Source organism: Thermobia domestica, chromosome 5 (assembly GCF_964235325.1).
Source record: "Thermobia domestica chromosome 5, izTheDome1.hap1.1, whole genome shotgun sequence".
NCBI lineage: Eukaryota > Metazoa > Arthropoda > Insecta > Zygentoma > Lepismatidae > Thermobia > Thermobia domestica.
In genome coordinates this window covers 161,289,849-161,313,757 of record NC_137458.1, presented here as the reverse complement: position 1 = coordinate 161,313,757, position 23,909 = coordinate 161,289,849, and the positions used below count along the sequence as shown (strand labels likewise).

The window sequence follows — 23,909 nt, the reverse complement described above, 5'->3', positions numbered from 1 at the left end:
TATTTATATGAAAAATACGCAGTATTAAGTAGAATATTATATACGAGATACTACCCAAAATATACGAGATTTTTTTACCGGGCAAACCAATAGCAGCATGACATTCCACCGCTAGATGTCTCGAGGTACATGTATTAGCTATTGTAACACAAAGTTGCGTCATTTTTGGCGCATTCAGTTGTGAGTTGTCATTGTGCGTGTCAGGAAATGTTTCACTGCTTCTGCGATTTGTCAAATGTCTGACGTAAGGATGCAACGGATTTGTGTCAAGTTATGTGTCAAGCTTAAAAAAAAAAATTAAAAAAAACTGCAGCCGAAACCCACCGTGATGAAAGAGGTATTTGGTGAGACTGCCTGAGTCAAGCAAGACCATTTCAGTGGTTCAAGCGTTTCAAAGAAGGCCGTGAATCCGTGGAACATGACAAACATTCTGGTCGACCGTCAACATGCACAAAAAAGGAAATGATCATGAAAATGAGTGATGTGATTCGCGAAGACAGAAGTCATACAATTCACAATGTTTCTAACAGAATGCGACTGTCATACGGTACAAGTTGACGAAGTCTATCCGATGAATGAACATAAGACGAATTGCAGCGAAGTTTGTCAATTGCCTTCTCTGCATCAACTAAAAACACTCAGGGTTCAGAAGTGCACTGAACTGCAACAAATAGTTCGAGTGTGTCCAAATTTCTTATCCAGAGTCATTACAAGTGATAAATAGCTGGTTATGACCCGAAAATTAAGCAGCAATCATCATAGTGGAAGATGCCATCCTGTCCAAGACCGAAAAAAACTTGACAAGTTCGCAGCAACATCAAGCCGATACTGAATTTTTTCGACATTCGAGGAATTGTGTATAAGGAGTTTGTTCAACCTGGTCAGAATGTGAACGGGAAGTTTTACTGCGAGGTTTTGAAGAGAGAGAGGGAAGATGTTCGGCGCAAACGGCCAGAGCTGTGGCAAACGAAAGACTGGTTGCTACACCATGACAACGAGCCCGCGCACACCTTGTTCGTTGTGAGAAAATTCCTGGCCAAAAACATGACAACATTCCAACACCTTCCCTACTCCCCTGACCTAGCCCCGTGCGAGTTCTACCTGTTCCCGAAGATGAAACTCGCTTTGAAAGGGCGACGTTTTGACTCCATTGAAAACATCCAAGTGGAATTGCAACGGGTCCCGAACACCTTTCACCTTGTGGACTTCCAGATGTGCTTCCAAAATTGGGAACAACGGGATCGTTGCATACATGTCGGAGGGGACTAGGACGGTGACGGAGGACATTAGGACGTAAGTATAGTTTTCTGATTTTTACAATGACATTCTCGGATATTTTGGGTAGCACTTCGTATATGTTGTTGTTTGATTTCTCCTAACGATAACACAAACATTCCTATTAGTGACACATACACTTCTAAAAGTAACGTGGATTCTACTTGTAAATTCATTAATATGCAACATAAACATTATTTCCTCATTGTAGGAGAAATGGTCTTGTTTGGTAGCTCTACTTGTAGAGACGATGGAAGACTACTCTGTGTACATTGAAATGTTGAATGAGGCTTTAGAACGCGGTAGCAGAAAGGTGATCAAAGGAATCTCAAGAGCATCCATGTTTCAGGTAATGATGTATCTTTATTAATTTTAGAAAAACAAATCTGTACAAAATGATAAAAACAAAATGATTTATGCTCTCTCCACTTACCATGCAAGCTATGAATCAGAAATATTCAACAATAAGAGTATGAGATATGCGCTTATACCTCTTCCTTATATTAAAGAAAATAATACAGTATACTTTATTGGTAAGAACACGTGTAGTTTAGATTTCATCACGTCTTATATAGCCTTGGTGCTGAACCACTGTCTTTAAATAAACACATATTGTATCACACAACAAATTATTTGTCAATATCAACTAATTATTTAATAAAGATTATGATAGAATTAATGTAATCAGAATGTGGGAGGACATACAATAACTCTCAGAAAACTAACTGAGATCGAATCAGGGACCTCTCGCACTATAGTGAGTAGATTACTTTTGACATGGGTCATCGTACTCCTTGAGTACAGTTCTATGTCATGTAACACCGTCTGTGCATTAACACACAGTGTCAGGTTGGAATTATGAAGGATCATGTCATTTTCAGTTTCTATGTAAATCTTGTATCCTTATTTTTTTTTTATCGAACATTTCATTGAAGTTTTCTCGTACACCAATAACTTAACTTACCAAAGTTTCTCTCTACTTTAATCAGTCTTTCTAATTAAGAACTCTAAAATGTTTAAGCTATTTAATAACAAACAAATCATTCAACATCATATGAGAAAGTTGTCATAATTTAGCTTACTCGTTACTTAACTTTTGTATTGTGGTGTACTTTTTTGGGGGTGTTATATTTAACTCTGTTAGCCATAACGTCATTAGCAAATGTAAATAAATTATCTTGGCAAGAACATTGGCTAACCAAAATGCCTGTCACTGCTAAATAAGATACACCTTTAGTTAAATTATGGAAACATGAATATTTAAATGATGTAAAAAGGGTTGCTAGTATATTTACAATAATTTATTGAAATATGATAAGACAAATTAAATGAAGTTACAAAATTAATAACTAATTAATGGTGGTAACAAAAGTGAAAGCTAATTAGTTGAATATTTACGAAAGTGAGAATTAGATGGGAGACATTTCCTATTACACGGTATGAATCTTGAACATTTCCTATTGAAAATTACAATTTAACATTTATCCATATTATAGGATAAGTAAAAGGATAGTTACTTACAATACTATTAGGCAGAAGAGACCAGAAGATCCAACCTTTGATGGGCAGGAGACATCCATTTCTATGTTTTGAACGATGGAAACTTCTTCAAAAAAAAAAAAAAAAAAAAAAAAAACTGCCTTGCCTCTCCACTGTACCAACTGGCCCCGAAGCAAATTTACGGCAGTCTTTTATATTAATCGTGTAACTGTGGTTAAATTCCTCTTAACCTATTTTTGTTGTGACCCACTCACCTACAGAAGTCACGTAGCATAGAATAATATTTAGAATTTTACTGTTAGGTGTAAACTTTTGGTTTCTTTTAACTTGATGAACATAGAGAAATAAATTAATCTCTGGTTTTTCAACATTTATGAAAAATATTTAAAATATATAACTTTTTTTCCGACTGTGATTTCCACCACAGTATGTAGAATCTCTATTCTTCATCTAATAAATCATACATAGAAATTTTTAATGATGAAGTTGTTTATTGAACTATTCTTCTTCACAGATCTGTAAACAATTGTATCCACCCAAGGCGACGAAACCTATTGAACTGCCGGAATATTCCGAAGTTTGTCAAGCAATTAACGAACTAGCTGACAAGAATGAGGATATTCCAATGAGTCTCATAGCAGAATTTATTAAATTCAGGGTTTTATGGCTGAAGAAAGAGGATAAGGAAAGACGAGAAAGAGAAGAAGAAGAGCGTATAGCTAGGGAAGAAGAGGTAGGAAAATAACTTCCTAAAGTTAGAGGGTGAAAGATAGTCAAGGATAGTCGAAAGTTTTTATAATTACCTCACCAGTAGCTTATTACTAAAAATTCGTCTCCAGTTTCTCGTTGTGATTTTTTTAAAGTAAAAAATTTTTATATATTGTAGGAGCACAAAAGTTATTTTACTCATTTACATAATATTCTGTCTTCACCAAAATTTCTATCAATAACATTGTTTACGAATCATTGAAGTTGAATTTTCTTAATCAAAGAGTTTTCAAACTAACGCTTTACATCCTTCTTACAAACTGCGTAAACTGTCTCTTTGTTCGTTTCTAAATTCCTAAACAATTGTCCACATATCTCAAAAATATAACTAACCTTTTTCCTCTTTTTCTTCTATCTTCTGTTCCTATTTGCTCATTATAATTTTATAATATTCGACTTAATCTTGATCCTATATGTAGTCATTCCTATACCCTCACTAGCTTCTCTCCTATCGTACACACATTATTCTCCCATATCAGTTTTAAGTCTTCCTTACTGTCTTATCCTTCATTTTTTCTTCCAACACCTTCAAAATATAACCCATTCTGAAGCTGGGAAACATAACTTTGGCATCTACACTAACGTAAGTATCAATGTTTTCTCATTTCTTATTCTTACTTTCTCTATCACACTCCTTACATCCTCTGGATTCTATACCATATTACTTTCTCTTATTTTTCTGCTATCTTCTTCATTTCTTCTTCCAATGGTTCAAAAATATTCTTTCTGCAATCCATAATGGGTCTCAGCTTCACTTCATTTTCGTGAATGTTGTGAATTCTCTCATATCCGAACTCGGCTGTTTTCGATTAATAATTTCTTGAAAGCTTTCTATTATCTTTTCTTACACTTCTCTCATCTTTTTCTCCCCTATCACTTCATATCTCTCATCACGCAACTCTTGTAATTTTTATTTATACCATTTTTCTTCCATCATTACCACTTGTTCCTCTTTTGTCAGCTTCTTGGACTACTATGTCTTTTCTTTGCTTCAAGCGCTTCAACCCTTCTTTCTTTTCTTTCGTAAGATTTCCTAATTTCTTATTCATATTTTGCTAGACTATTGTCACTGTGTTCCTTCTTACTTGTATCTTTTTCCTCTTCTTTTATGTCCATAATAACTTCTTCCATTGAATACATTAGTTCTATCCCTCTCTCTTTTTTTAGTCTTTCCTTCCTTCCATTTGAACTTATATCGTAAACTTTGGCACTTTTCTTCCTCTTCCTTTCATACTACGTTTCCTGTCTTCACTAATTTATTTACTTTTCCTTTTTCTCACTTCATTCCATCCTAAGTTCTTTCTTTTCTTTGTTATTTATTAAAAGTGATTTATTTTTATTTAGATGTGAGATTTTACTTTTATTTATTATATAAATATTTAAAATTACTTTTGGACAACTTTGACTTCTTTATTTAAGGAAACGCTACTGGCACAAGGTATTACAGCGCCTCCGAAGAAAGCAGCATCTAAAGCAGATAAAGGCGGCAGTAAAAAGAAAAAGGAACCAGAAATTGAATATATAGGTATTTGATCTATATTCATTGTAATTAGTTAATTAATGAAAAAAAAGAGTATGAGATTTATTTCAAAATTAAAAGTATTTGCTCTTGTCAATTGGACTTAGAATTATACTACTACTACTACTACTACTACTACTACTACTACTACTACTACTACTACTAATAATAATAATAATAATAATAATAATAATAATAATAATAATAATGAGGAGGAGGAGAAGAAGAAGAAGAAGAAGAAAGTGAAATGAAATCTTTAAATTTTACATCCCACGGTTATGCCGGCTAAGCTAAAGGAGACGGTGATGATGAGAAATGAATGAAATGGTAGATTGAAGAAAATGTGAAGAAACGGGAGAACCCCGAGAAAACCCACGCACACAGTGTTTGTCCACAACAAAGTTCACTTAACGCGATCTGGAATCGAACCCAGGGCCCCATACACCAGAAGTGAACGCTCTATCACTGAGCCACCGCAGCCCAAGAAGAAGAAGAGTATGCCCATTGTTGTCCCATTTCTTCTCAAAATTATGCAATTACCAATGTAGTATTTAGTGACAAGCAGAGCAGGAGGACTTATATTCGTTGGATTTAAGTATTTGATTGGAATTTAGCGACTCTTTTCAGTACCGATGCTATTTTCAAAAGGAACATTTTCAGTTCCATCCTTTTTTTTTTTTTTTTTTTCTTCGAAATTCACCTGTAACGGTTTCTGAATCTTTGGGATGAGCTCTGTCAGATTATGAAAACGGAAAGTTTTATGATAGAAACCACAATATAAATTTAGTCGTTTCTATGAAAAGGGAATATGTCCACTTCATTCATTCACTTCTACTGTACAATTATTAATTGCGGAATATTTCATCCTAAAAATTTAGAAACCGTTAAAGATGAATTTCAAAATAAATAAATAAATAAATAAAATAAAAGGAAAAAGAAAAATGAAATGAACTATTTGAATTTAACTTTCCATGATTATGCCCTTTAGGCTAAGGGAGACGATGATTAAAGCAAGTGAATGATAATAAAAGAATTGGTGGAACGAGAAAGTGGGAGGAAACGCGAGTACCCGATAAAACCCACGAGCACGTTGTTGTCCACCACAAACTTACTTGGCTGGAATCAAATCAGAGACCCCACGCCTCTGAAAAGAAAAAGAGAGAAATGTTGCCTTTTGAAAACAAGTTCCTCCTAAATTTCAAGCCCTCCTACTGCAAATCTAACCCGATAGCCCATACATCAAGATTACGTGCGCGCTAAGCACTAGACTAGCGGAAAGGACTACATTTTGTTAGAGTTTACCTTTCTTTTCGACACTGAAGCTACACAAGACATTTGCTTTTAGTTTCATGTAGAATCCAAACAAGATGTTTTCCTCGTTGGGAACCGAACCCAGGATCACACTTACAAGGTCAACTCAGCATTCCATGAACCCAAGAAGCATTATAATAGCATTAATGCGATTTTATTATTCCACATATTCGAATGTCTAGTTGATATTAGATCATTATAGAGGTTATTATTAAATATTATTATACCATTCATCTATACAATAGCTAAAGTTTTATTTTATCTTATTTTTTTAAAAACAAAACTCGGAAAGCTTTTTTCTTTTGTTTGCTAAAATTTATGAATTTAACTCTTTTACCCTTTTACCCTTTTATTAATCCTTTTTAATATCGTGGATTTGCCTCACCTCTACCATATAGGGTAACATTGAAACATATTCTGGTTGATTTGATTTGATATATCTTAAAATTGATCTTTACCTTAATATGTGAATGATCCGGGAGTTTTCTACCTATCAGGTAGCATTTCTGGATTGAGAATACGTACTTATTCCTCAAACTCAAGAAATAAACATACTCTTCTGATAAAAGAAATGGTTTGCTTTTCTATTAACATGTTTCTTTAAAATCATTCCTATGCATATGTCTCTCCGAGTATACGAGATATTTCATTATCTTACATATGTATTTCTATACTTACTTAGCACTGAGAACAGTACCTTCTTTTAGGAAGTCCATCAAAAAATAAATAAATAAATAAATAAATAAATAAATAAATAAAATAAAAAAAATAATAAATAAATAAGTTAAATTTAATTTACTGAACAAAATCGTCCATTTCTTTTTCTCTTTTCTAATTTTTACTAACTAGGTATTTGTTAGGTAATGAAAGGGTGCATCTGAAAAACCGTCACTTTTAGAATCAATTTCACTTCAACCATAATATTTTGGTTCGTGAACGATACCGAAAGAGCAATAAAAAATAAAATTCAAATTAAAAAATACTCCATATCAACGTTACAGTGTTATTATAATGAAATTTTAAGTAGCTAAAGTAGTTACACACACACACACACACACACACACACACATATATATATATATATATATATATATATATATATATATATACATATATATATAGTAAAGACTATGGAAATAAATACAATATTTGGTTGATGGACTCTTGAAGATACAGAGAATCAACATATGGAAGTTACATTGAATATAAACTTAATTCGTCTTTAAAAATGTTTGGGTAGAGACATGTTATAGTATGATGAAGAAAAATGTCATGGCTTGCCCTGAAAATAAGGTCAAGCATTCTATTAATACATCAAGGATAATTGTTAGTTTGGTATGTTGTTTCAAAGATGTTTTATGTTAATTGCAAATGAACAAATGCGCGTGATATAAACATATATTTTTATTTTTTATTATTTTAAATTATTATTCTTGTTATTATTTTGTAGCGTCGGATTTGTAATTGAAAATAGTGCTAAAATAGTTGAGTACAATATATATAAAGTATTTGTTCATGAAGTAAATGTGAAAAGAATATAAACAACACTAAAATAACAAACTTCTACATTGTATTCGTTCAATCTTTTGTTGTAAATTTGTCGCAGCTTCTAGTTTTCTTTGTGTGGGTTCTGTGTAAAATCAAACCGAAATTCAGTTTAATTCATCAAGAACCTGCATGATCTGAAGAAAAGCTATCAAGAACAATGGCAAAATATCTTTCGTCTTGTTCTACAAATGAATCAAATATACTGAAAATGCTGGTTCTGAACGATAGTCAGGAGTAACGGCTGATAAATAGAGCTCAATGCATGTGGAACTGTGGTTTAGCTGAAAATTTCAGGAGCGCTAAACTTCCACATAAAGACTACTCAATCCTTTGTTATGATAAGTACAATTGATTTTGAACTTTCCTGGTGGCTAGCTTGGAAGGAAAAAATCTTTCTCTTCCAATCCCGCCTTGTGTTTCTCTCATGCATTTAACTTTCATACACATTTCAGAAGTCTATATCGCCTTCCAAAGATTAAGGCTGACAATCTGGCATTTTTTTTTCAATTATTTAAGTAATACACTGATATTACGGGTGCAGCCTTAGGTAACTCGCCCGTATTTCTTCACTTGAAATAAGAGCTACGAAAGACTGTCAAGAAGTCCGTCTGCTCAAGTGAACAACTTCTAAGTTTAAGAGAGATGTAAATGTTGACAGCTGAAAAGCAACACGAAAATTAAATCTTTCAATTTAAATGTTGGACTATTTAATGACTTCGTGAATGCAGTTTGTTATCAATACACTCAGTGTTTCTTTCTTAACTAGAAGCCTCACAAATAACGAAGAATCATCTTATTAACATTGGGTCGCTTTGAACTTAATAACTAAGGTGTTATACTTTGAAATCCTCTCATGTAAACATAGTAGATACCCTTTGATTATTTATAACTGCTAAGATCCAGGAGATATTTCTTAAAACTATTTAAAATGAGATCTTTCAGTTTCAAGGAGTCCCAAAAATTTGAAATCATAGGGAGTTTTATATAGTGTGTTTGTATTGATATCAGTTATTCATAATATAGAATTATAATTGATACTGCTACCTATTAACACTCAGCTAAAGGACTAATATTGATCTCCTGAGATATGAACTTGATTCTAAATGATCGGTGCAGTAGGTCATAAAAATAAAGAATTCATTATGATCTCATACTTTTGGAATATTCTGTAGAATATTTCAATTATTTTTTCTCTGGAATATGGACGAGGAACGAAAGTGTTAAAATATTACTTTACTTTGTATTCTTCTTATTAGGTTGATATTTTATTTAGACTCTTATATTCTTAAAATCCTTATTGTCCGTTGTCATCTACATCTGAAGTATGTTATTCATTTTAAATACAGTATAACATAATTGAATTCAAAGCATTATTTCATTTTCATATCCTGAGTAGTTATTAAGAAATAATACAGTGATTTTTTAGATATATGTTTTTTATGTAACAAGTTACATGTAATTCTCTATTTGATATTGCAGAAGATGCTCCTGAAAGAGGACCACAGCTATATATAGTATTACATGGATTCTATGACCCAGGCGTCATTCCTGAAATGATAACTATAGGTATGGATATCTCTCTCTGTGTATATAGATATAAATATAGATATAGATATAGATATAGATATAGATATAGATATAGATATAGATATAGATATAGATATAGATATAGATATAGATATAGATATAGATAGATAGATTATTTTAACACGGATGCAATCTGCCACATTTTGTTAAGATGAATTAACACTCACTTATGTAGCAGTTCTCACAATGAAATGATTGAAAGAAATATACGAACTAGAAAAAAAAAGAACATATAAGAGACGCTAAAGTTGAAGATTCTGTGATCTCTGACTTATTAAAACATCTAAGTACAATCAAACACAACTTAAAGGAGATTAAAGTTATTAAAAAACAGTCATCACCAGTAGAAAGAAACGTTTTCAAGTCATATTACATTAGAACAAAATATCCAACGTTAAATTTAGATAAAGAAAATATCAACAAGATTGGAGATTTAATTATCAACAGCTTCATTTTAAAACGTAATCCTTTAAGACTTCAAATTATATAGATATCGAAATTTTTCATGTTAGTATATAGGTAAATTTGTATAAATTGATGCAAGGTTAAAGATGAACATGAGGAAAAAGAAGGAGCAAATGAATTGCATTGATGTGTAACGTTTCATATTCTGAGAAATATGTGTTAAGAGTATAGTGTAGATTGTATTCATACTCCAATAAGCATCCCTAGTTGTGAACTAATGCATGTAGTGATCACTAAAATTTTAATAATTGATTGCTGATTTTAGTGCTTTATGTGGTAAAAAGGACTTAATCGAATAAGATGTAATCAAGATAACCGAATTGCCCGTCGAAGGTAACAGGATTGCTTGCCAAATATACTAGGAATATAAAACTGATTTTAGGAATCAAAAGGTAAAGCGTTAGTTACTATAAGGGTAAATCATAAGTCCAGAAATATTCTGCTACGCAACATATCTGTATTTCTTACAGTACAATGAAAGCAGGTTAATATTCAATGTCTAGCTCCTTGTGTTGGAGTGCCTGCCAGTTCCACGATTCCACGTCGATATCATGTCGAATCTTTAGAGTAAAAAAAGTCAGTCCCTTCTGTTTTCATCAAACCATGGTTGGTGAATTATTGTGGTTTAAGGAAGTACGCAATAGCCAGAAGCCGACAGTAATTCTAAAGGTGAGGTCGGGATTATATGCCGGGTGTGACATCAGTTTGACACCAAGTACCTGCATTTTTGCTGCGTTTTTCGAACCGAGTGTCGTTTTTCGTTGTCCCGATTTTGGTACACCAATGCAGGATATTTTTGGCGTAGTGTAGCATATATCTGCCACAACTGTTTGGAATAAAGGTCAGCATTGGTGGTACGACCATTAGAAGTGAATTACATCCTCGTAGTTCCACCATACACAGAATGATTTTATACTCGAAACTGCCCTGTTTGACGACTGGTTGTGGAAGTTGGTCCTTGCGCAACTACTGATTTTGCATATTCGAATTTCGAAAAAACATCCACTCTTCGTCAGATGTGGCAGTCCGTTTCAGGAAACGCACATCACGTGTTCTTTTCAGCAATTGTCGGCAAACATCTACTCTCTTCCGGGCCTCACCTGTGGTCAACTTATGTAGCACAATCCGGCAGGTCCTGATGATTTACCCGAGTTCGTGGAACTGACACACTACAGTGGATTGGGACGTATGGACTTGGTTTGACAATGATCGTGTCCTGGTGGATTGATTTTCCTCAATGTTGTGTGTATGACCTCAGAATCTCTTACACTGGGACAGCCGGAACTTGGCTGATCTTCAACATTTTTACAACTTGCACGAAATTTTTGACATCAACAAGTTGCTGGATTTCATTGCACTTTCCTCTTTTGCTTGACAAAGTTTCGGGATTATGCCTAATTTGGACTTATACAGTAACAGTTCACGTATCAGACATGGTTGAGCACTCATTGTCACTGCCTGAAGATACTGACAGAGTGGTAGTTTCCATGTTAAACAGTTTACTTCCCCATACGAACTTTTGGGCCGGTTTGACCTTGTACGTTCAGTTGATCACGGCGTATACACATTCCTACTGTTTGCGTTGCTAACTTATCAAACAACTTCGGTCCTACAATTAAAAAAGCATTTTTACTTTAGTTAATCTACTAAAGGGTACATCAATTTTCTTACACTACTGTCTTGTACAGGGTGATTTTTTTTTAAACTCACGGATTTCATTTGGAACTAGAATTTCTAACAGAAGTCCGATTTTCATGCGGCTTGTGGCAAATGATCAAGGAAGGACGGAAGATTTATAGGACCATGTTTACTGGTTTAAATTCATCCGGGGTAATATCGGCCACGCCTCAACAAAAACCGCAAATATTCGCCAGTGTACCTTACAATTGGAATCAAGGGCGGTGCGGTGTGAAGATTTTAGTTTTCTTCGTACATGGAAACCTCGCCAAGATCAATAAGAATAAGAATAGGAAACTGGGCCGTTGTATTGGGAATTACGCTGTACAATTCTGTGATACTGTGTGAGCATAATCAGGATACAGTGAGAATAGTGCTCTTTGGAGCAACATGAGTTTATCGTTAAGAGTTTTTGGTAAACGGAATCTGTTGCTGCTTCACGAAGGTCATTTAGAAACAAATTTGCCTCACGTTCTGTCCCAGATAGTAACATAATATACCTATGGTCGCTATTGAATAAATTGGAACAAACAGGATCGCTTCTGAATGAGACAGGGAAGCATCGGACCCTGTAGGAAGGTCTTGTGGAAAATGTCATTTATCGACTCCTTAGGTCGCCCAAGAAAGCTCTCCGTTGTTTGTCGCAAGAAATCGGCTGTAACTACTCAACATGGGATTTTTGGGTGTTACCGCTAATACTTAATTTGTATTCTCACTAACACTTAATTTGTATCCTGCAATTTAACTTCAAAAATCCAAAACTTCATTCCAATTGCAAGGTACACTGGCGAATATTTGCTGATTTTCTTGAGGCATGGCCGGTATTACCTCGGATGAATTTAAACCAGTAAACATAGTTCCATAAATCTTCCTTTCTTACTTAATCATTTGCAACAAACCGCATGAAAATCGGATCTCAGTTAGAAATTCTAGACCCAAATGAAATCCGTGAGTTTTAAAAGAATCACTCTGTATTACCTAGGTATATACTGTATGTGTATCTCCTTCCTGAGTTTCATATTGTAAGATTTTCCTTTGTGTAAAATTGATAAATACACTACTGTCATTATTTTAAATTTCATAAACAACGGTTTACAATGTTCTTTGTTAAATGCTAGATCAATAATCCTAATAGCTTTTTCTTTTCAACAGTACAATATCATGAACGTGAGTACTATTACTAGATTTCACCTTTTTGTACATTTACCCATATTTCCCAGCTTTCTCCAATTCTTCCATGTCCTTCCATGTCCTCCATGTTGTTTATGAGACTCTTCCCTTCCTTTTTCAGTTTCTCTTCGCAACTCGTTGTTTAACTTACATCTTTCTGGCCGTATCAACCTGCTTCCACGTCTTCCTTTCCCTCATTTTCTGCAACATTTGTTCTGTAACCTCATTTTCTGTTTCTTAGCTGTTGTGTGTTCGTGCTAACCTACTACTTCTTCTGCAGCGTGCTGTATGCTAAGTTTAATATGCTCCCACCATCTGCTACTATCTGCACCTACTCTTTCTTTGTTTGAGTATTTTTCTTCGAATTTTTGAACGAAAAGATTTCTTACTTCCTCATTTTTCAACTTTTCAGTATTCAACAACTTGCTGCCTACGTTTCTTCTGCCTACATTTTTCAATTGAATATCCACTTCGGCCAGCTTAAGGTTATGATTAGAGATTATGTCGGCCCTGGGAAGGGTCTTCGAATTTTCTTAAGCTATTCCGATACCCGTCCTGAATCATAACATAGTCTATCTGATATCTTCGGGAGTGTATTGAGGATTTCCAGGTATATCTTTATCTCTTGTGCTAATTTAACCCAGTGTTCCCAATTACTAGTGAATTCTGTCTGAAGAAACTGACCGGTCAGTCTCCCCTTTCATTTCTTTCGCCTAACCCATATATACCTACGACACTATCTTCCTGTTTTCTTCCTATAACTGCACTGAATTCTTCAATTATAATTACGCATATACCTCTTTTCTCCGTGTCTATAATTGCTTCTATTTTCCCATAATTTTCCTCTACTTCTTCAATTGTGTGCGATGTCGTCGGTACACATGTCAGTGTCGCTACTATATCCTTTAAAAAAAAAAAGTCTTAACATCATAACCATCATGAACAAATTCTACTTTCACTGCCTTTTCTGTTAAGCACTTACCAAGAATTATTCCTACACCATTATGACAGCCCTTTTCGTTACCTAAATAAAACATTGTATATGCTTTGCTGTTCAACACCCCATTATCTTCCCGTTTAACTTTAGAAACTCCTACCAAATCTAGATTATTTTGTTTCATTTCTTCGTTAAGGTTTTCTAACTTCTCTCCCTGTAAGATGGTACGTATGTTCCATATCTATATCGTAAACCTTTTGCTCTTGTTTGTCTTTCTCTCTCTATCTACGTATATTAGTACTATCTTCCCCACATCGTTACTTTGTCGTCCAATAGTCCTTTCCAAGACCGAATGGGAAGATATTTTACCAAGGGAACTATATTTTACCAAGGGAATGACCTGCTAAAGACCATTGTACATACAATATGGTCTCTTTCCACTGTCAGCAAACTAAGGAAAAATAGAGTGGTGGTACTCATTGTCTTCTACCTCGCAATATCCCAGCCGTTAAAATCACTCTGACCACGCCTGGGATTATGATTTTAGCCAACTTGGCTACTGGAGAACTGCTGCCTTTTCCCAAAACACTCTTAGTCTGGCCACTTCATTTAGATCAATTCGGTAAGGGTGTCCCTTCTGATTGCGAACTACCGTCGACATGGCTCTAAATTTCACTGTAAAACGCAATCGTTTCTACTCGACACATAAGTATCCTCGTAAAGATGGTGTGAAGGGAGGGATTTTCATGAGAAACTACATTAGTTCGACTTCTTAATGTGCAGCGCACTCGGGAGAGTTCTGTACATACATATTTGACATGTTGTTTTCATGTCAATTGGCTGTCTAAATATATATCAAGAAATTTAAACTCAGTAATTTTATATTTTTCCTTATCATTAAAATGATTATGGCTAAATGCTACTCCTTTTGGTTTGTCTTGACTTAATACAAAATCATTTGTTTTAAATCATGTTGCTACTTCCACTGATGCACTTTTAGCTTCTGTATACTTCTTCAAAACTTGTCTTCGTATTTAGTAGTATTGTATCATCTTTATATAGAATTGATATAGTATTGGTATTAAGAGGTAAATTATTTATCATTATTAAAACAATAGATGACCCAAAACAGTACCCCATATTTTACTTCCAAGATACTTGAATGTATGTTGTTAATACGACCTATCTATTTACGCTCTTCTAAATATGATTTTATAAAGTTTGTTGGGGAAACCATAATATGTTAATTTCTTGCTTAAGATAATATGATCCACATACTCAAATGCTTAGTTACATCGTAGAAAGTTGCTAGAGCAAAACTCGTCTCTTCAAATCGCCATAATACTTTATTTATTAACGACTCAATTACATCAATAGTGGATTTTCCAGATCTAAATCAATATTAAGCCTGCCGAAATATATTTTACTGAGTCAAATTTTTACATACTTGAATTTTTACATATGTTTAAATAATTTTAGAAAAGAAATTGGAATAAGAGATATTGGACGATAGTTTGAAGAACTTAAACAAACACTCTTTTTGTACACGGGAATGATTTTAAATTTTTAACTACTTCTATGACGTCATCAAATCTAATATGGTTAGTAATGAAAGTCGTACTAAAAGAACTATGTTGACTAATATACAGGTATATATTAACATTAGTGTTCCAATTTCTTTTTTTGATCCCCCTCTATAGAATTAACAAAGTAAACAATTAAAATATCAGAAGGGATAGTAACAGCATTACTATGAGGTGAAGAATTAGAGAACCGTTATCTACCTTTTTGTCACCACATCAGTTGAGAGTGTGCATTCCACATGGCTCAGAGGTTGCAGCCCATGTAGCCCGACTATATTATTCTCATCCCCACAACCAAGAAAAAAATTTTCTTGAAACTTGATTTCCGGAATGCATTCAACGAAATCAACAGAGACTCTATGCTTACAGCTGTAAAAACGCACTTCCCTTATATATACGCTTTCATCCATCAGTGCTATTCACAGCCTAGTCACCTATTCTTTGGTGAAGATATCATCCTCTCCCAGCGAGGTGTTCAACAAGGCGACCCCCTAGGACCTGCTTCATTTGCATTGACACTTCAATCTATTGTCAGCAACATCAATACTGAGTTAAACATTTGGTATTTCGACGATGGAACTATAGCTGGTGACAAGGAAGATGTCCTGGAAGCTTTGACAAAGATTCATAATCAATCTCGCGAGATTGGATTAAATCTCAATTTCAGCAAGTGTGAAGTCGGTTTCCTGGGAGTCTCAAACGAACAGGCTAACACCCTGCACACCCTCCTCAACGAAGTCGCACCTGGAATTCAACTTATATCACCAGACAGAGCCTCCCTTTTAGGTGCATCACTAAACATTGACACTCGACGCATCATGTTAGTGGACAAAATATCCAAATTAGATTTCTTTTTCACTCGCCTATCTAAGATTTCTGCATACTCAACTGTCTATCTCTTACGGGCCTCATTAACAATACCTAGACTGTTATATTTCCTTAGCAGTTCTCCATCCTGGCGCGAGACAGATCTTCTGAATCAATACGATAATTCCATTCAACTGGGCGTAGAATCTCTTCTCAACTACTCTCTTACGGATAGCTCATGACTGCAGGCATCTCTTCCAGTGGATCACGGAGGTCTAGGCATTCATAGCTCTATGCCATTGATCACTTCTCTTCTTTGCCAAGATATTCATCAAGATTCTGAAGCTGAGATTAATGATTGTATCTCCCAGTGGACATCGTGCGGCGGACTTGCTCTACCTGACCTTGATAAGAGAAGTTTACAATCTTCATGGGACGCTTCTCTTATAAACTCCAGATTTTCTTCTCTTCTTCAGTTCTCCACCAATCCTGAGGATAAGGCACGTCTTCTAGCTACTTCATCCCCTGAAGCAGGTGCCTGGGTACAGGCTATTCCATCTCCATCCCTAGGACTGCATCTTCCCGACGAAAGTTTTCGAATCACTTGTGCGTTACGTTTGGGAGCAGATGTTTGCGAACAACACCGGTGCCTTGCTTGCGGAAGTTTAGTGGATAAGAAAGGTATACATGGCCTATCATGTCTTCACAGTGCTGGCAGATACTCTCGCCACTCCGATGTTAATGACCTCATCATGAGAGCCATCATCTCTTCTAAAGAACCTTTCGTGAGAGAGCCAATGGAGTGTAGTCGTTCTGACGACAAGAGACCTGACGGAATGTCTTTGATGCCATGGAAACGAGGGAAGGCTTTAATATGGGATTTCACTTGTGCCGATACTCTAGCCCCCTCTAATCTTCCTACTTCTTCTACAAAAACTGGGATGGTCGCAACTCGTGGAGAATCTGAAAAGAAACGAAACTATAACAACCTCTTGGACAAATACCACTTCGTCACCATCGCCATTGAAACTTGTAGGTCCTGGGGTCATGAAGGACTAAACTTTATTAAAGAAGTTGGATGCCGAATAACTCTCAACACAGGTGACACTCGAGCTTCAGCCTTTCTTATACAAAGATTAAGTATGGCTGTGCAAAGAGGGAATGTAGCAGCGATGCTAGGAACGCTTCCACCGGGAAAGGCACTGGAAGAAATCTTCCTCCTGTAGCCACCATCCTCTCACCAAATTCACGCAATTTCTGCTAATTAATAATATATAAAAAGTATTTTTGTAACCTATGTAGCAATTTTTATAATAATGAAGTAATTTTCCTTTTCGGTGAAATGTGCTTCAAAATTCTGCCATTGAATCCTCACGCAGTGTTATCAGGCAGTTTTAGAACAGAGATCACCTTAGCAAATCAGATATTCTCAGAGCATGATTTTAAACAGAATACTCCAAGCATATGTGTATCCAATTGTTCTTTCAGCATTTTTGCGTTTATTTTTAACAATACGTATATTTGTTGTAAATATCATTATATTCTACATTTTTAATTTATATTATGTAACAATACTCTCCATATTGTAAGCCGAAGAAATTGTATTCATGTTTTCAAAACATATTACAAATACTTTGAATAATTGTACTGACAAAAATCAAAATAAATAAATATAAAATATGTAAAAAAAATTGTAACAACACTTAAAACTGAATATTTCCATACATGTAAAATAAAAAATAATTACAAAAATACAAAAAAACGCCCTTTTCATTTTTTAACCATATTATGTATGTACTAAGATGATTCTATTTAAAAAGTTTGAAAAGTTTCATAGTTGTAACTTACGAGCAATGACACAATTTGTAACAACACTTAAAACTATATTCCCGTACATAAAAATAATAAAAAGAAAACTTTAACAATAAAAAATAAAAAAAGTTATCAACTTTGTATCATGTCTGAAAGAGAGAACAATAAGGTGCATGGCCATATTAAACATGTTTGCCAGTCAAGGAAACCAAAAATTCCGCTTATAAATATAATAAATATCGGAGTAGAAAATCTGAGACTTAAGTGAATAATTAAGGGAACTGCAAAATAAATAAATAAATGTAATAAAATATTGCATAAATGATAATTATAGATAAGATATTATTATTAATAATAATATATATAATCTGTACTGAGGAAATTTTTTATGTTTCTCATGTCGCACGTGTAAGTGAATCAGATGATGCAAAAAGGGTATGTCAAACAAACTTAGTATTGAGGAAAATAAACAAAAACATTGCAGAACAACCTCATTCTGCGTAAAATAATCAAAGTTGACATTTCTTTATAAAATGTAGACCTATGAAACTGAAGCCCATCAAGCATAAAAGCACTATAGCAACAAAAATCCGTTGTTAATTCAATTTAGTCATATTGGTGACTGAAGTCCTTTTTGCATGAACTGATCCAAATACGGCCCTGATCAGGTACATTTTATAGAAAAAGCAAGGCCAAATTAGAATACGTAAGTAGGAAACAAGCAAAGATATTTAAACACTTTTCCCCTAACTCTGATGAAAATTTGTCTAGGCATAGTGATGGTGATACTGTGAATGAAAACAAAGACAATCCAATTTTTAAGAAATTTTTGGTAAATAAGCTTATACACAAATTTCAAAGTTAAGAGCTGTAAGAGGAAACTTTGAATTTACAAATTCCCATAGACGTTATTGACAAAGAGAAGAATGGCTTGAAAGATATGAGATCGGAGAAAAGTCTAATCAGTGTTATAAATGATTCAAGGGATCGAAGAAAAGTGACAGAAATTGTAGATCAGTCTAGAATCTCAGATGAGACTTATATCAAGTTACAAAAAGTCAAGAAACACTTTTCATATGAACCTAACGATCAACCTGTTAATGCAGGATGAGAAAGGTCTTCTTTCAAAATTAACATTTTAGATGCTTTTAGAAACAATCATCAGTTCGATATTAGAAAAGTTTGAACAAATGCTAAACTTTAAAGTTCTGTAGGACATTTTCAGCTTGCAAAAGTGAGAAAGAATTGAACTCAGAAACCATTGTATCAATTTCCAATCGATTTTGTCCCATAAAAACGAATGTGATATTACGATATTCAACTGCTGGAAGAATTCTTGCGTTTCTCACCAATGTTCATCAGAAAATATGTTGTTCTACACAGCCTTAAGTTTATTTATTAATACTTCCCTGAATATTGTTGGCTTAAAAATCTTACTTACTATTTCAGTGTCAGTTGCTAACGGGGAAAGATTTTTTTTTTAAATCAAACTTATGGAAACTACCTCAAGTCATCCATTTCATAAGAACGTTTTAACGGACTAGCCACGTTGGCAATATAAAATAAAGTGCTAAGGATCATAGATATAATAAAAAAAAAAGTATTAAGAAATTTTGCGAAGCACAAGACCAAAAATTCGCACTTTTGCTAATTTGTGTTTTACTTGAATTCCTCAGAAAATTTGTACCTACTCTTAAAAATGATTCTCAGTCAGGACCGTGTTTAACACGTTTGCTGCTCCGAACCATTAAAAGAATGCCACCCTTTCAATATCAATAAATACCAGTCTGGAAAATTTGAGAAAGTGAACTGAATAATCAATATTTAAGTAAAATTGGACAACAATATGTACAATAAATAAAATAACATGTATAAAACTGAGTTTCAGTTAATAAAGTTATGATTGATTTGTTTTTTCACCAATATAGTTTTCATATCCTTCCGTCAAATCATGAAAGTAATATCCTGAAACGAATATCCTGAATACTCTTATTTTGATAAACTTATTAGATGACTGAATACACACATACATTTTTGAACTAACGTCTTGTCTAAATCAGTTTTATATAGTGAATCTAAAAGAGCAACAGACAATGCCACCTCTTCAGGACGAAAATCAATTATATTGTTTAGGAATGAAACCTTTCATATTTTTGTATGTGTTTTTAATACTTATGAGAGCAAGTGATCAAGTATTACTAGCTAATATATCTACTTGAAATTCCTCCCTACAATTAAATCTTGTTTTGTTATAGGAATTGGCTACAAAATATATTAAATGAAATAGCAATATAGGGTAAACCATATAGTGATTGGCACCCATATAGTAATTGGCACATTTTCAGTTAATATTCAAATAATAAGAAAACAAATATGTTTTTTGAATGTATTCACTAACAGATGACAGCATTAGTCTTTGCTTCATTATTCTGCAAAGTTGATTTCCCGCTATTTTGATATTAGAGTGAAGTGGTTTATGGGATAGGTGGGTATATTTTCCTAAAATTAAATATGGTCTTATTTCTTATGAATCTGTTAAGGATGTTTAAAGAATATTTACCATCGTTGCGACTTATTAAATGTTTGTTACTTTTTGGTTTATTGGTATTGCAGATGAGGAACTATCGAAATGTTTTTTCCCTTCAAGCAACTTTGTAACTCATCTCTCTATTGGTGAAAAATAGGGGGTGCCAATCACTATGAAGAAATATGTGCCTAGATAGTAATTGGCATACCCCTGCCAATAACTATCAAATTAATATTTTCTATATGATTACGATATAAGGCTTTTAAAAGCTTTCAATTAGGGAAAATAAAAATGTACTGATTTCTCATGTACCTACGTTAACTCTCAAGTTAATGGCACCCCTGCCAATTACTGTATATTGTGGTGCCAATCACTGTAATTATAAAATAATCAAATTCAGAAAATTTTATCACTTGAGCTCTTAGCTACGATCGTGTGAATCAAAGGTCATGACATATTAGTATAGTGTTTTACACCACTAGACCAAATGTGCCAGAAACTCATTATGAGACAATAAAGTTTAAAGTTTAGCCACAACTGCTTTTACTTATCTTTTTACATGTACAATATAATATATTTCAAAAAAGTTGGGAGTACTAAAGTAAAGTATCTAAGTTAGAATAATACAGCCAATTGCCATCTCAAAAGAGCATTGCATTTGCGTGACTAGTAGTAGGAATAGAAACACATTTATACGCAGAGTAATTTTGGCCTTACTCCTAACAGAGGGAGCAGTCACAGACTCACATTTTTTAGAATTTTCCCTCGGGTCGCTCCTGATAATATCCCTACTTGGCATCTAATTTATATTAAATACTTCCATTATTTAATACATTTGCGAAGAATTGTCACTAATATATGGAGTTAATGTCTTAAGGTCTGTGTTTTTCCTAAGATTGTTCTAACCTTATCAAGTATTTATCCATAAGCGTTTCATTAGCATGTTCTCTTTGATGGGTATTTATGTTGTGACTTTTGAACTTGACTAAATTTTTGCTTCCTTTATTGTTTATCTCTCTTAATTGAAATGTAATAGTAATTTTTTCAAGTGTAAATTTAAAATTTAAGCAATAATCATCAAGTGAAAAAAAGAGAAATAATTTTTTTTTTCTATTTAGGTAATAATCTCACAGACTACATTTTATTTTTATTTTATATGAATATCTGTTTCATGTTTCAGAATTACCTGTAGTCTCTGTTATTAAGATTCAAATAGAGAATGAAAATATATTGCAGATTTATTCACCATCAGATATTGCAGGTAAGATACTATTATTTCATTGTACTCGTAGTACTGTGCTTATGTCATTAGAAAATTTCGTTATTTCAAATATTATATTGATGGAAAATATTGTGGACTATTTTTTACTCACTTACTGTAAATTTTAATCAAGTAAAACTAAGCAAAACGTGCATACACAAAAGTGAAATGCCACACAAAATTCCTCAAACTAATATTTAAAAGGGATCATTCTCAATTTAGAGAGAGAGAATTAAAATTGGTCAGTAAGGATGAAATTAATCATAAAATTGATCACAGGAAGAAACACATATTGTAGATTGCTATAATTGGCAAGAATAAGAAGAAGAGAAGAAAATGCTTCACTTCCAAAAATTATCCATTTTAAATTATTAACTTAATTCTTATAATAAGTAATCCTTTCTGAGGAACAACTTTCCCTTCATCTTCATAACTGAATGAAGAAATCATTCGTGAATGTTGAAAGCTTTCGGGAATTAAAACAGACAGCATACAGATTAGCAACAGACAGATAAGTAAAACACCATAAAAAATGAAACTTTTATGCTTAATAAATTGTATTATTCATTAAAAATCACCACAAACTTCAAAATATTTATTGTTATATAATCGATACAAAGGAACTGAGGTTTCTCTAGAAGCATTGTCAGATAGTGGCAACTCTTGATTGTTAGGAATGATTCACACACCTAAAAGTTTAAGAAATAACCGTTTATATCTGTAATATTCGAAATACGGTAAAGTATTTACTTTAGCAAATGAAATAACGATTTTATTAGAAGTGCATTGAAACAAATCAGTCTATATTTCAATTTACCCCACAATATATAAAAACAGCATACCATTGATTTACTATCATACTTTGAACTAACGGCTAACTTTGAAACTATATGGATACTTCATGTCGCCCACTGTATCTTTTCGGTATGGTTTTGGACTGTAAATATTTAGAAAAGGTTGAGTTTGATATTGTGTATTCTTGAAGTCTGTTCATAGGATTCTTTCAATTTTTGTTTTGTACATATGTTTCTTCCGAAAGAATTCAAAGAGATTCTGCCATTATAACTTAAAATGTATAATTGACCACAATGTAAAGATATGCTCGCCATTCGGAACAACCGAGGATCAATGTGAAGGTAAGGTTTCACATTTCTAGACTTCGGCACACAAAGAAGGCAAACGACCGCCTTTATTCCACTACAGTTTTTTAAAGTATCCACTTGATCTGAGTCGTTTCTCTACAAAACTATAATAAGAAAATCTAGGAACTAACTCTATTCGTCCAGTCAATAAGTAGACGCCTTACCAACTATACCACAGCGGTTATACAAATGATAATAACTCAAATTTAAGAGAAAGAGAAGAAAACAGTGATAAAAAAGTGAACGAAATTATAAAAAAATAACTTTTGAAGATGATGCTTTAATGATTTCGTGGGCAATTAATCAAAATAATTTTACTTTAGCTGCGAACAAATTATATTACTAGATCAGTCTACACTTTCCAGAATGTTAAAAGTGGTTGAATGTTGAACTAAGTAGTCATCATTGTTTTCTATAAAATATTTTGTGCTAGAATCACGCGAATGAATAGGTTTGGAGGAAGACTATATCCTTAAAATAACAAATTTTTCAGGAGTTGCATTACTATGATATTGGTGTGAAGCATTTCTAAGAAGAAGACTTATCTATATACTGAGCTATAAATATATTATGCTTTATATGCGTATAAGTAATTATGTTCACTGTGCTACGTTGGAAAGAGTTAAATTCCTTTGCAAAAATCCTGGCATTTCAGCCACCACTCAAGGTTTATCTCAATTCGACCATAAAAATGAAAGTATAGTCAAATTATGTCGGTAGTTGTTGTATCAAAATATAATTATCTTAAAGGAAAATAGCATTCCAACCTGTCAAAACTGAAAAATCTAAGCATAAGACGTAGGTTCTATTCTTTTCTCTGTGGAAGTTAAGTAAAAGAACCGTTGTAGCCTCTAAATGCTAGAACTATAATTTACTAATATAAAGGAAAATTACAATTTTTCAAAAGGAGAGTAATTACACTATGAATAGCTTCTCTGAGCTGTTACTGAATTAAATGCCATAAATCATTATTCGCAAGGAGACCAATACACAAAGCTCAGATTCTGCTTTTAACCATAT

The 23,909-nt window shown here is 33.5% G+C and overlaps 1 protein-coding gene across 2 annotated transcripts in view; it reads left to right on the top strand.

The window, feature by feature from the left end:
• The window catches only part of LOC145686220 (uncharacterized), a 125,573-nt gene that overhangs the window by 14,133 nt on the left and 87,531 nt on the right, over positions 1–23,909 (top strand). For both annotated transcript variants that reach the window (XM_081759283.1, XM_081759282.1), the window contains exons 2-6: positions 1,487–1,624; positions 3,290–3,508; positions 4,963–5,068; positions 9,401–9,487; positions 21,667–21,747. In XM_081759283.1, coding sequence (XP_081615409.1) covers positions 1,487–1,624; positions 3,290–3,508; positions 4,963–5,068; positions 9,401–9,487; positions 21,667–21,747 — 631 coding nt within the window. The remainder of the gene's footprint in view (positions 1–1,486; positions 1,625–3,289; positions 3,509–4,962; positions 5,069–9,400; positions 9,488–21,666; positions 21,748–23,909) is intronic.